This window comes from Heliconius melpomene, chromosome 21 (assembly GCF_056956725.1).
Source record: "Heliconius melpomene rosina isolate 202511_hmr_F chromosome 21, ASM5695672v1, whole genome shotgun sequence".
Classification (NCBI taxonomy): Eukaryota; Metazoa; Arthropoda; class Insecta; order Lepidoptera; family Nymphalidae; genus Heliconius; species Heliconius melpomene.
Window position 1 is genome coordinate 11,147,750 of NC_140409.1, and position 13,355 is coordinate 11,161,104.

At 33.7% G+C, this 13,355-nt stretch overlaps 1 protein-coding gene across 2 annotated transcripts in view; it reads right to left on the bottom strand.

Moving 5' to 3' along the window:
* The window catches only part of LOC146527251 (glutamate receptor 1-like), a 115,350-nt gene extending 102,584 nt beyond the window's left edge, over positions 1 to 12,766 (bottom strand). For both annotated transcript variants that reach the window (XM_085205679.1, XM_085205678.1), the window contains exon 1: positions 12,533 to 12,766. In XM_085205679.1, coding sequence (XP_085061805.1) covers positions 12,533 to 12,647 — 115 coding nt within the window. In that variant the 5' untranslated portion in view covers positions 12,648 to 12,766. The remainder of the gene's footprint in view (positions 1 to 12,532) is intronic.
* Between the last annotated feature and the right edge of the window lie 589 nt (positions 12,767 to 13,355).

The following is a 13,355-nucleotide window of genomic DNA, read 5'->3' on the forward strand; positions in this document are numbered from 1 at the left end:
TATTATGTAAGGACGTAAAATTGGTTTCGTACGTAATTCGGCCTAGTAAACAATGCAGGCCAAATAGCCAGCTATGAAATTTGAAATATAGCATACGTGATAGCTTATTTTGTTTATATTTTAAACATATATTTTTATAATTTCAGTTCTGTTCCTTATATAACAGTTTTAGGGCAATATCACGTTGTCAGGAGATAGCATACGTCGTCTTCCCTTTTTCACTATTTCCATGAACACTGTGAAGTAAGGAATGAGCTCATATTGTTATACCAGTATGCATAATTATATAATAATGCTATTATATTTGCAAAGCTACATTCATATTAATTACTATTGCAACTCATGAAATCAATAAATTTGTTAATACATAATCAACCATTGGTTTGTTAGTTCCACTTATTACTTTATAAATATTGACGATAGAATAAAATGACAATATTTTATAACATTACTAGTGGACCCGGACGCGGCTACGCCTGCTTCAACTATAAGAATATTTATTAAATATATTCATGAAATTATTTTCAATTTTCAATAGAATTAGTAAGAAAATATAAGCTTTAATAATCAAAAAGAATAATAAGTAGAGACATATTATTAGAAAAAATTATCTGAGTTATAGAAATGAACCAACAAAAGGATTAAAAGTGACTAAAGGATAGGTATTATTAATATTAGAAAAAGTACCTAAAGTTTTCCGTGCGTGCGTACATAGATATCGACTCTACGAAATAACTAAACATTTCTCTCTATTAAGTAGGATAATTTTAGCGGGCAATATCAAATAAAATAAGAAAAGAACCAAAGTGTAGCTTAAATTAATTATAAACAGCAAATAATTACAGAAACATTTACAATAGTTCGAAAATGTATGAAAATTTATAAAACCGTCAATGTCATCTGCCTGTTCGCGTCGGTCATACTATGGCGCCCGTAAGCTAGGTCATTTGGAATCAGTGACATCTCCTTAATTATTTATTAGAATGCTATACAGTAAACTATAATTTCAATCTAGATAAAATGCTAAAAATGACTATTCATAAGGATGAATATCAAAATGTCGCGGTAACGGTTGCGTAGCGACGCGACGGTTGTTATTAAGATGGCAGAATAAATTGCATGTCAAATTAGAAAGTACTTTAAAATATATTAGTTTATATGTGTAATGTAATGTTATATAGCCTATAGCACTTCTGAAGAATGCAGCTTTCATACAAAACAAAAACAATGAAAATCGGACCAGTAGATCCAGAGATCTTAGCGTTCAAACAAACAAACAAACAAACAAACAAACTCTTCCGCTTTATTATATTAGTATAGATATAGATTAGTATAGATAATATAATATACAAACTTGACTAATTTGACTTAATAATATCTTGCCAAATTTAATCAGTCAATAAAATGCATCAAATTTCCTATTACAATAGATAATAGCACGATCGTTCAGATATAGGAGGGTTATATTAACGTAACAGAACTAATATCAATAACAAGCATAGCAGCACATCACACAAATTTATTACGCTATAAAGTCATAAAGTTGATTTCGTTCACACTTAGCAAAACAATGCGAGTGCCAACGGACCAACAATGGGTTAATGCCTTTTTGTTTATGATATTTATGAGGATATTTTTATTATCAGCCGGATCCAAGTGCGGATGGATCGTTTGTTTGATAAATCAATATCATGAACAAAAAAAAGTGTTGTTTTGGTCAAAATAAATATTAGATCGGTTTAGCCTTTTGGTTTTAAGTTTAAAATTGCTTCGAGCCAGAGTTACAGCGGTGGTAATTGAATAAAATGAAAAACATGTATATATTTTAATAATATAATTATTTATAGTGGTAGAATGATTGTAATTAATTTCAAATAGTAAAGGAAAGCAATGACTGACTTTGCTCTCTATTTTAATTGTAAGAAGACGAGACTTTATATAACTTTATTATTCTTGGTCGATCTGAAACTCTGCACTCAAGCGAGTGCAGAGTTTCTGTTGTTTGAAACATGAGAGTCAATCACTTTATTATAATAAAAGTAATATTAAAAAAATATCATCCAGTGAGGCTGTCGTCGCGCATTGTCACAACCATGTGATTGTAATGCGAGAGTTGTTGGTTCGATTGCCGATCGGGAGAGTGAATTATAATTAATTAATATTATCATTTCTTCCCTCTGGTACCAAGGCAAAAGGCACAGAGTTGAATTCCGTCACTCAACACACTATGGCTCGAATAATCGGTGGAAAGTGGGAAATAGTCTGAAAGTTCCGTCTCCAGGGTGCCCTGGAGTTTCTCCTAGGGCACCCGCAGCCTCGATGACTTTCAGGAGGATCACCCTGATCCTCCCGCAGTAGCTCCTCTAGGGTAGAGGGAGTTGAAGATGCGCAAAATGCCTTCTCCTACCCCCTGGCCTGTGTCGGCGGAGCGAGTCTGCGTTAGAGCTGGACTCTCGCATCCGCTCCGCGACCTCCATCAGTGCGATAAATGATTTGCAGAAGGAGACCATTGCAAACCAGTTCCTCTCACTGCTCAGCATGGCCCCCACCACACTGGTCAGTAAAAGGCCCCTACCCACTACAGCCATCAAGGCATGGCGTTGTGGGTAGAAAGCAAGGTATCCAGACAGAGAGTGGTGTGCCGAGTCAACAGAGGCATCATACTCGTGGCACACCGGCGACATTTCCCGACGTGCAATCTGATGCAAGTATTTGCCGTGCCCCGTCAGTACCTGCACCAGCCTGAACGTCAGGACTTCAAAGTCTCTTCTAACCCGACGCTCAAGGTGGGGGCGGAATCGTCTGCCTACCCTGCTACATAAGGAATACAGTGTGAAACAAAAAAAATTGCGTCATCTCTTAATGCCGGTTTACAACATGTCCAATTTAGGCTTTGTACATCCAGTAGTTTTAGTTACATGTTGTCTATCAGAGCCACTCAGTAACGGAACTTCATTCAGCAACAGAACACTTTAAAAAAATAAAATCAATCAGCTTCGGGCTGTATTCCACACACAGCAGGGTAGGCAGAGGGAACATAGTGTTAACACACTCCGTTCCCCACTTTCTGTCGAATTCTGGAGGCATTGCGTGTTTAGTGGCAGAACTTAACGCCGCGCTTTTGCCTCCAGAGCGAAGAAGCCGGAACACATATTTAATAAAATACATAATAAAAAATACCTGATATTTTTTTGTAATTAAAAAATTAACGGTTAATTGGCATGATATATTTAATTCTATGGATTCCGTGGAATGATTATGAATATACTATATATTTTTAATCACAATAGTTTTCTATACTTTTGGATTCGATTACAAATAATAAAATCAAAGAGCACGACGCCTAACGACAATACTAATACAAGCTTGGTAAAACATTAACAGCTCGAGGTAATGCCTGAAGCATGTAAAACGAACTTGTATTCGCTGAACAGATATTTCACTTTGCATCGCTCCATTGTATAACAAATTGAATTGAATCGAACTATATACTCTACATATATATGTGTTCGTAATAAAAGATAGGTTAATATTTATGTGTCAATCAAGATAATAAAATGAATATTGCTTCCGACACAGATATGGGAAAAATGAATTTAATATAATATGAAAGTATACACTTATATAGTAACTTAGTGGTTGTATGGTGATTGTGGATTCAAATTACTAAGAGTTGTGGAAATATTTAATTTTAAATAACAAAAAATCTAGGCCAATCGTGGTACAAGATGTGACTGTAAACACGAAAGGCGAGCGAAGCGTTTTTACACAAGGTTCCCTCTGCCTACCCTGATGTGTACGGGATACAACGTGATTAAACACGATGAAATTTCAAAGATTTTTGAATAATACAAAAAATTACTATTTGAAGATGTACGCAATAAACGACTCACAAACATTTGCTTTATCAACTTCGACATCAAGTTAATCCTATCGATTTACATCTCAAGCAGCTTATGTCGATTTGACCAAATAGAATATATTTAACATTATTTCCGAAGTGTTTCTGCGAATTCCTTTATTTAATTTCATTTGTGTTTATCGAAACGTTGCGTATTGGCACTCTAAATCCTTTTGTTCTTCTTGTATGGTAAAAGCTTAAATAATACTCTACTATTTATATATTTTTCTATTTATTCGTCAGAATTTTATTTTTTACTGAAATTTAAATACATACAGTTCATAAATATATAATATATAAATATAAATGTTTAAAATATGTTTAAAAAAACAATATAAATATAGAAGTTTTCTATTTACGGTGTATATAAAATTGTATATCAGTTTTATTTATAGTAAATTAATTATATAGCTTATATTATGATTTTATATTATTATTTTAATATGTTGCACCTTTTGTCAATACTAAATTGTATAACTTAATAGTGGTAGCAGTATTGTAAAATTAGCATTTTAGAAATTAAACTCTACTTTTATTTATATCTTTAGAAAAACTGTACGAGTCATAGAAACTATGAAAGAAAAATAAGATAGATAAGTAAAACTTAATTTATTTTTTGGAAAGAAGTATTTTAATACTAGGTTTCCTCTCCCTCCTTGCTATCTCTGGGGTAGAGCGTGAAACAAGTCTAATAATATTGTTATAAATTAATTGAAATCGTTAAGTTTCAAACGATAACAGATATTAGTTTATATTATGTAAATATTATTTAGAAAAGGCAAAAGGTCAAGGCGGAAACGATAAATTTACGAATCAGGCCGCACTTCCATGTTATTTGGGATTTCTGAAAATTATCTAAAATATCAATAGACGCTGATTTTACGAAGTTAGTGACACTATTGAAATATTTTTATATATATATTTTTTACTTAGATATATAAAGGGTGATTGCTAGATACACAAACTAGTACACGTGACAAAGGAGGTAATTTTCAACAATTTTTACCCTGTAGCGTGATCCGAATTTCTACTATTTTCAAAATATTTGCTACTTAATGCTTGTAAAAAATATTTTGTTTTTACACTGATTATTGATATTTTTACATTCTCAATAACACTTTCAGAAACTATGGAACATTTTATTCTGTAAATATGATATTTATAAATATTAAATTATCAATATCTCAAAACCGGTAAATTTCGGACCATTCTTATATCGATTGAAAGTCACCTCTATCACCTTTAACAGTTTGTCTATCGATATACCATCGTTACATACATTGTTACATATTACAAAATACAAAGTATTTGTCAGCTTCACGCTGTATCCCGCACACAGCAAGGTAGGTTGAGGGAACCTAATGTTAAGACACTCCGTTCCCCACTTTCTGCCGATTTCTGGAGGCTTTGCGTGTTGAGTTGCAGAACTCAACGCCGCGCCAACACCAGAGCGAAGAAATGGAAATATAAACGTAAATAAATATGTCACTTCCTCGAGTGGGGATCGAACCCACAAACGTCGCGTTACAGTCACACCCTTGCACCCTGCGCCTCAATGGACTCTAAAAGCAAAGTACAAAATTCTACAAAATATTTGTATAATAGCTAAATACTAGTATGACATTATTTTTGAGGCTAACTTATATTAGTTTGCTATACTAACTTTCCATTGTATCACACTAACAGATATATATTGTGAAAAACATAAATATTAATTTTCATTTTCAAATCAAAATGGAAATTCATTGTTCTCTCTGTTTTCAAAGACGTAAGCCTTCTTATAGACTTACTTTACTTCATAGAGCTGAGATGTTCGAAGATACAAGGTAAGCACATCGTTTTACGTGTTTCCGCGGGCTGAGCTTTAGACAGCATCTCATAAATATTCGAATAAGAAATATATTTTTTTTCATTTTTGATACTATAAATAAAGAAGTTAAAATGAACAATAAAAAGTTATATTTAGATGTATTCTAAATACAAAAAATATAACGAAAGTTTTTCGTATGTTTACCTAATTTTATTAACTGCAAGCTTCATTACGACAAGACTACTTGAGAATCCGTTTACCACACTTATCTAATGTCAATATCTTTTCTACAATTTTTTTTTTGCAGCATTATTGCCTTAACCAGTCTGTCTTTTTCATTCTTACAATCGCGCTATCATTTGCATTCCATTCCACTGTACGAATCTTACTGCGATAATGCGATCACCAACTGAGCTTCTAACATATAATTTCTTCTGTAATTTCTCAGATAGGTACGCAATCTTATAGCATAGCAGAAATACATATATACATACAGCGCAATCTGCTATATAAGCTTGGGTAATATAGTGTAGGTGCACTTCCTTTTCACCGTAGCCAAAAACTCTGTTAGTATATAGTATTATCGTCATACGCTTTGCAACTGCGATTTGGAACCTATCGTCGTCATTCAAAATACTTTTTAGATTTATATAATTTCAGTAACTTGTTTTTGTTCTAGTTCACCTGATGGTAAGTAATCACCCCCGCCTGCTCTGCTGATGACCCCCATTTTCTTTTTGTTCATGTTTAGCCCAAGAATATTTAAATATAAATATTTGAACTGTTTCTTTTTTTAATTAAAAAAAATTACCCAGGTCAGTTTAACTTGCAATATCAAACAACCAGCATACAATATACATTTAAAAATTCAGTTCAAATTGTAAAGCTTAATTAAAACACTCATTGTGTTAAACATTTTAAACAATGTAAACATACATATATACACATGTAATAATTAATCAAACAAAAAAAACACCTCGCGTTAAACCGCTGTATGATTGGATCAAAATAATTGAAGTTCTTATTTATGCAATAATTACGCGGCTCGGCTTAACGTAAAATATATCGTGTGTGATCTGTAAAGATCAATTTAAATACTGTTACCCGAAATTGTGTATGGATTTAATGGAATTTTAAAATTATTAATGATTTAAGTTTCAAATAATTATCTTTGTCTAGCTTATAAGCTAGCTATAACTTAGAACATTGTCATTCTTAAGTTAACGTATTAAGAGTCATGCCGAAATGGGCAATAAAGTTTTCAAAACTTCTTTATGACAGTAATGTTAGTATATCAAGAAATATAAAATAAATGAAAAAAAAAACTCAATATTACTTACAGGAAATTACAGTAGTGTTCCCAAATTGGTTCAATGGCCGCATATGGAAATTAGATAGTGATACAGGAACTTTCAAAAACACGGACAGCGTTGGCTCGAAGAACTTCCACGAGATGCTATGCTATCTGATGAAGATTTTTTACGAACATCGTCTATTAGCGTAGGTGAAAGCGAAGTAGAACCAGAATCTGAATCAGAATCTGGATTCCAGAATTTCCCAGATCACAAATCGGACAACGAAAAGGCGTTGAGTGACCGAGAATGTACAGGTGACAACAAGCCCTCTTTTTATCTGGAAAGGGATAATTCTGGCAAATATAACGAAGAACCCCATCATTTATTCGGCCAGACTAAAAACTGCAATATTATAAAACAGTTACCGCTAGTCAAACTAATTGAGTCTCATAAAAGAGAACGACAGACACGGTTGAAAGTTCATCTGTGTGGCAAGTACTTAGAGTTTTGAGACTTTTCCGAAATTTTTAAGGATCGATGATAGGAGTGCACCGAAAAGGTCGGTGCCGAGAAAGTGTTACCAAAGAAGAGAACAAATTAAGCAATGTATTCACAAATTTTTCAATCATTTTAAATACAATATGCTGTAAGGTGGCCTCCACCAATATACTATGTTGGAAGGCGGTGGCAAAACAAAGCCTTATAGCCTTTTATTGCAAGTGATAATTATCGCGAGTACCTTTTCCTCCTGGCATTAATCCCGGTTATTGCCAGGGTCTGCCTACTCAACCTATTCCACTTTGCACGATCTTTTGCGTCCTCGGTGGTTAGACCATTGGATCTCATGTCCTGCATCACGACATCCAACCAGCGCTTCCTTGGGCGTCCGGGAGGTCGCGCCCCAGGAACTAGTATAGCAAGGCACTTGCGTCCGACATAGTTCTTAGGCCGGCGCGTAACGTGGCCAAACCATCTCAGGCGACTCTCTTGGAGCTTATCCGCTACGTCACGGACCCCAAGACTACCTCGAATGAATGTCACGTATGGGCTCAGTACGCGTTACGCCGCACATCCACCTCAGCATCTTCATTTCCGTGACGTGAAGCTCCTAAGTGTGCCGAGATAGTGCTGGCCAACATTCGCTGCCGTATAAAAGAACCGGTCGGACGATGCTCTTGTATATCAGCCCCTTGAGCTTGGGCGGTATTCTGCGGTCGCAGACCACACCAGTGACCTCCTGCCATTTGACCCAGGCAGCGCTTATCCGGCCATTGACATCGTGATCGATGCCTCCAGACTCGTGCATAACGGATCCAAGGTACCTAAACTTCTCCGACTTAACGGCTGGCTCAGGACCTATAAGGATGGTGCTCGAGTCCCGGCTCCCGCAGGCCATGTACTCTGTCTTTGACACATTTAGTTTAAGACCGCCGTTCTCAAGCGTACCCTTCCAGAGGTTCACTTTAAGCTCCAGCGTCAGTCGGTTCTCGGCGATGAGTGCTATGTCGTCGGCATACATCATCAGCCATGGAGGCTGGTCCTGGATGTGAGCCGAGACAGTATCGAGCACTACATTGAACAAGAACGAACTAAGAGCCGAGCCCTGGTGAACCCCCACTGTAATCGGGAAGGGTCTAGTGTCGCCAAGAGCAGTCCTAACCATAGAAGCGGAATCGGAATCGGAAAGAAAATAATTATCGCGAGTACCCTACAGTTAAATATATTGACTAAGTAAGAAGCGATACCCAATATGTCATTTTATTTTAACACTAGTGAACCCGAACGCGGCTACGCCCGCTTGAACTATACGAATATTTATTAAATATATTTATAAAATTATTTTCAGTTTTCAATAGAGAGATGCGTTAAGCAAGCTCATTTTACGTAAAAGACAGACAGACAGAGTTACTTTCGAATCTATAATATAAGTATGGATTATCTATATATTTATGTACATGTTAAGAGTTCATAAGCCACCGGAAAATGGTTTTTCATATATAAAATATGAAGTAAACTGAAGTACTAGCTAGCACTGTGGATTTAGTAAAATGAATTTACCGGTAGCTTTTATGAAATGTAAGTTTTAATTATCCCTTTATATTATAACATACATCAAAAGTGACGTTCTATTTTGAGCGAAGTTGAAAGTGAGCAACAAAGTATAAAAGGAAATTCATATTTTAAAATTTTTAATTTTACTTTTCCTAGTTTTGTTATGTTTATATATAATATATTTTTTTTAAAATGAAGGTCAACAAAAAATCAAATTCAAATATCGAAGAAAAGTCTTTTGTAATTACTTTATAAAAAAAAGCTTCTTGCTATTCTGCTTTGTTATTAATAATGTTATTCTCAAAAATACATATTAACAATTATTTGTTTTTAAACGCTATAATTTAAAAATTTTAGAAATATATAAAATGAAAATTACTCCTTATAACTAACTAAAAGACTAATTAAAAACTTCTATTATTTTCTTTGTTTCAGCTTCACACTGTATCCCGCATATAGCGGGATAGGAAAGTCGGTTGGTGGGGTTTCAGTTGAAACACCATTAATCAATTAGATCAGAATGAATTTTGTCCATATGGACAAAAAACATTTCGTATATATACGAAACAGCAATTGATTTTAATTTAGAACCAATTTTAAACTGCCAATTTACTTTCGGAATGAAAATATAATGAGATTCCATAAAATTGTAAATATAGTCATTATTTTCAATGATAATTAATATTATGCTTGTTTTATGTTGAAATTTAAAATTCAACACTTTATGATGGTCGTGTTTTAAAAATTTGACGTTGTATTTTAAAAATATATATATATATATTAAATATTATATGCCGCACGCTATTGAATTGGAGTGAACTTTATACATATGAAACTTGTAACTGGCAATCAAAGACACTACGCTCTCCGTTTATTACTTACGCTGTTATTACGTCGCCTTTACCGCTCTACGCTAAGCTTAAAAGACCAGTGTGTCAAAAATATTGCTTCTTTTTCGATACAATTAAGGTTATTCCTTCTTATCCTAAAAAAGATAAAAAAGATACGCCAAAAGACTCATAACAATCAGTTTACTAATAAAATATAATAAGCAATATGCAGATAGATCCCATTGTTTTAGTTTGCTGAGATTTTGGCGACTACCATAACTCTAGATATCAGACCGCTACAATCATTCGGGTAATTAAATACGTTACGTTCAGACCTACCTACATCCATACCTCCATACCTATATTATAAATTCGAAAGTAACTCTGTCTGTCTGTCTGTCTGTCTGTCTGTCTGTCTTTTCCGCAATCAGGGCCAAACCGCTAATTTAATTGTGATAAAATACACATATAGAGATACTTGAGGGTCTCGGGATGAACATAGGATACTTTTTTCTCATATTTGTAATATTATCGATATATACCAATATATTAAAATACTTATTAATTTGACATGCAATTTATTCCGCCATATTAATAACAACCGTCGCTATGCGACCGTTGCTAAGCAACGATTTGCAAAGTTTGTTGTTAGAAAACGTCACCCAAAATGAGCTTGCTTATCGCATCTCTCTATTGAAAACTGAAAATAAGTTCATAAATATATTTAATAAATATTCGTATAGTCCAAGCGGGCGTAGCCGCGTTCGGGTCCACTAGTACGAATATATATTATATATATATATGTAGTACTTAACATTTTGTTACGCAAGCACTGCCTGATACGGGAGTGCATCGCCGTGTAAATAATAGGGTAAGAGCGTTTTCATTTACCGTAATGAATTATACTCGTAGCACTTAACTGACGTTGCGGCATTCCATAATTCATACGTGTACCATGGACTTTTATGGATTTCTTCGGGATATGGCCGTTGCAAAAATTTTGCGTTCACAACTGGGCTTTTTTATGATATTTTTTTTTGTTTTTAATGATTTTTTTTCAATTAAATGGAATGAAATATGTGCATTACTTTTATTTTTACTAGCTTTGACATCTATCATTGTTTTATTAGATTTGGTTCTTTGTGCGTTTTAAATTTTAACGGAATAATTTAATTTTTAACTTTTACATCTTCACCCTTTTTCCCAAATACCCAACACGTAACAAGACTAAACATGTGTCAAGACAGAGAGTCTTGACTATTTTCCACTTTCTACCCGAATTCGATTCGTTGGGTCTCTCTCATCTTCTTCTACTATCTCTATCTTTTATAATTATAATAAGAGGCAACTTTTTCTGTAGAATCAGACTCGAAATTGGAGACGGGACGTCTTACCACCAAGTTGCCTCTGCCTATCCTGTATTTTAGTTAAATATATCAATTCCTCCACAATGATGCTTTATTAGCCTAGTATAACCGGAGCGTCCTAATTCAGCTATATTGTTTTGAGTCCTTGTTTAGTTTTACTTCTCATATATAGTATAGAAAATATTATGAAAGTATGTATTATAGAGGAAACGAAATATTTACTTAAATTTATATTTCCGTTTCTTCGCTCTGGTATCGAGGCAAACGCGCGGCGTTCAGTTCCGCCACTCAACACGCAATGCTTCCAGAATTCGGTGGAAAATAGTAAGACGGAGTGTGCTAATACTATATTCCCTCTGCCTACCCTGCTGTGTGCAGGATACAGCGTGAAGTTGATTTTTTAATTATTTTTTTTTAATTCATTATAGATTAAAACGTAATTGAACAAGATATCAAATAAATAATAAAATTAACTTAAAAGACTACTGTGTGTGTGTCTATGTGTGTCGTTGTGCGCGTGTGTATGTGTGTGTGTTAAAGTAACTTTAATTGAAATTTATTGAATATAATAAAAATCATTTAAAAAAACTATTCTATGAGTGTGCGCATGTTTGCGCGCCCATTTATGCGCATGTGTGCGCTCGCACGTGTGTTTGTGTGCGTATTCTAAGGTAACTTTGATTGAAAAAAAATTAGATAGAGTGGAAAGCTCATACTAAATTAAAATATTGAAATCAATTAAAATATGTTGGATATATGTCAAAAATGTGTTACATTTCAATATAAATTGACGCTAGGATATCAATTATATTATAAGAATCATTATTATTTATGATAATATAAAAAAAATAAAAATAAATAAATAAAAAATAAATATTACGTTCACAACAATTAGGTATTCCTGTTAAAAAACCCGGAAAGTGTTGAAAATAAAAGCTGACATGGCTTTAAGTGCAGTTAAAAAACACTACGTCGATGTATTGGAAATATTTTGAAACGCCCAGAGCTTTTATCCCACTTGATTTTAACGACGAGCGAGACGGACGCTGTGAGAGGGAAAGAGAAGATCGATAGCGTTCCCGACCGCAAAGACATTAGGTGAGAGCGAGACGGCAACAAAACACTTCACTTAATACGCGAAATAAGAAAAATGTCTAAGGATAGAAAATAAGCTTAAATTATAAATTAAACCTTATATAAAACAACTTGATATAAAAAAATGAATCATAATTATAAAATAATAACATAATAATAATCAAAGTAATACTAAAACTTACCGAGAGCGATCTTTTCGACTGGGAACGACTGCGCCGACACCCCGACGATTGAAAACAATACGCCGGCTGTAGCCAAAACGTGTATTTTCCAAGTCATATTTGTTATTTTATTCATATTTTACTCAAAAGTCTCATATAGCAACATCACAGTATATGAATATTGGAGAACGCGACAGTATTTACGAGATATTTCGTGTGAATATCAAAGAGGATGAATCGGATGCTGCGTGCAAACCTGTGACTTAGGGGCGACTGATGGCTCACAGGGTGTAGCGTGGGCGCGGGGCCCCCCGCACCCCACACGCTTCTACTTGCCACTGCTTACAATATATTTTTTTTTATCTTATCACTTCAGCTTGTAATAATAGGGATTGATTAATCTTTATTAGGCTTATTTTTAAAGCTGTTTTTAGACGTTTCATTTATGGTTTTTGTAAAATGTGTACTGATGAAAAATATAATTGGTTTTTTATTATTTTTTATGGCACTATAATAATACTAATAAAAATATGTCGTATAGCTACAAAAATTTTAAAAGTCAAATATTTAGAAGTCAATAATTTTAGAAGATAATTAAATTCTTGATAGTAAATTTATTTTAAATTAATTTATTAATCATATTTAAATGTATGATTTGCTTGCAAATATCAGTGGGTGTACCTACTTTATAAAGAAATAAAAAAAAATAACATGATTATTACTATCAAAAATAAATATTTATCAAAAATAAATAAATATTTATAACCCCTAAAAATTAAAGAATACATTATATTGTTTTACTTTTTGCTCTTGGCCGCCAAATTTATTTGATATCAAATATACT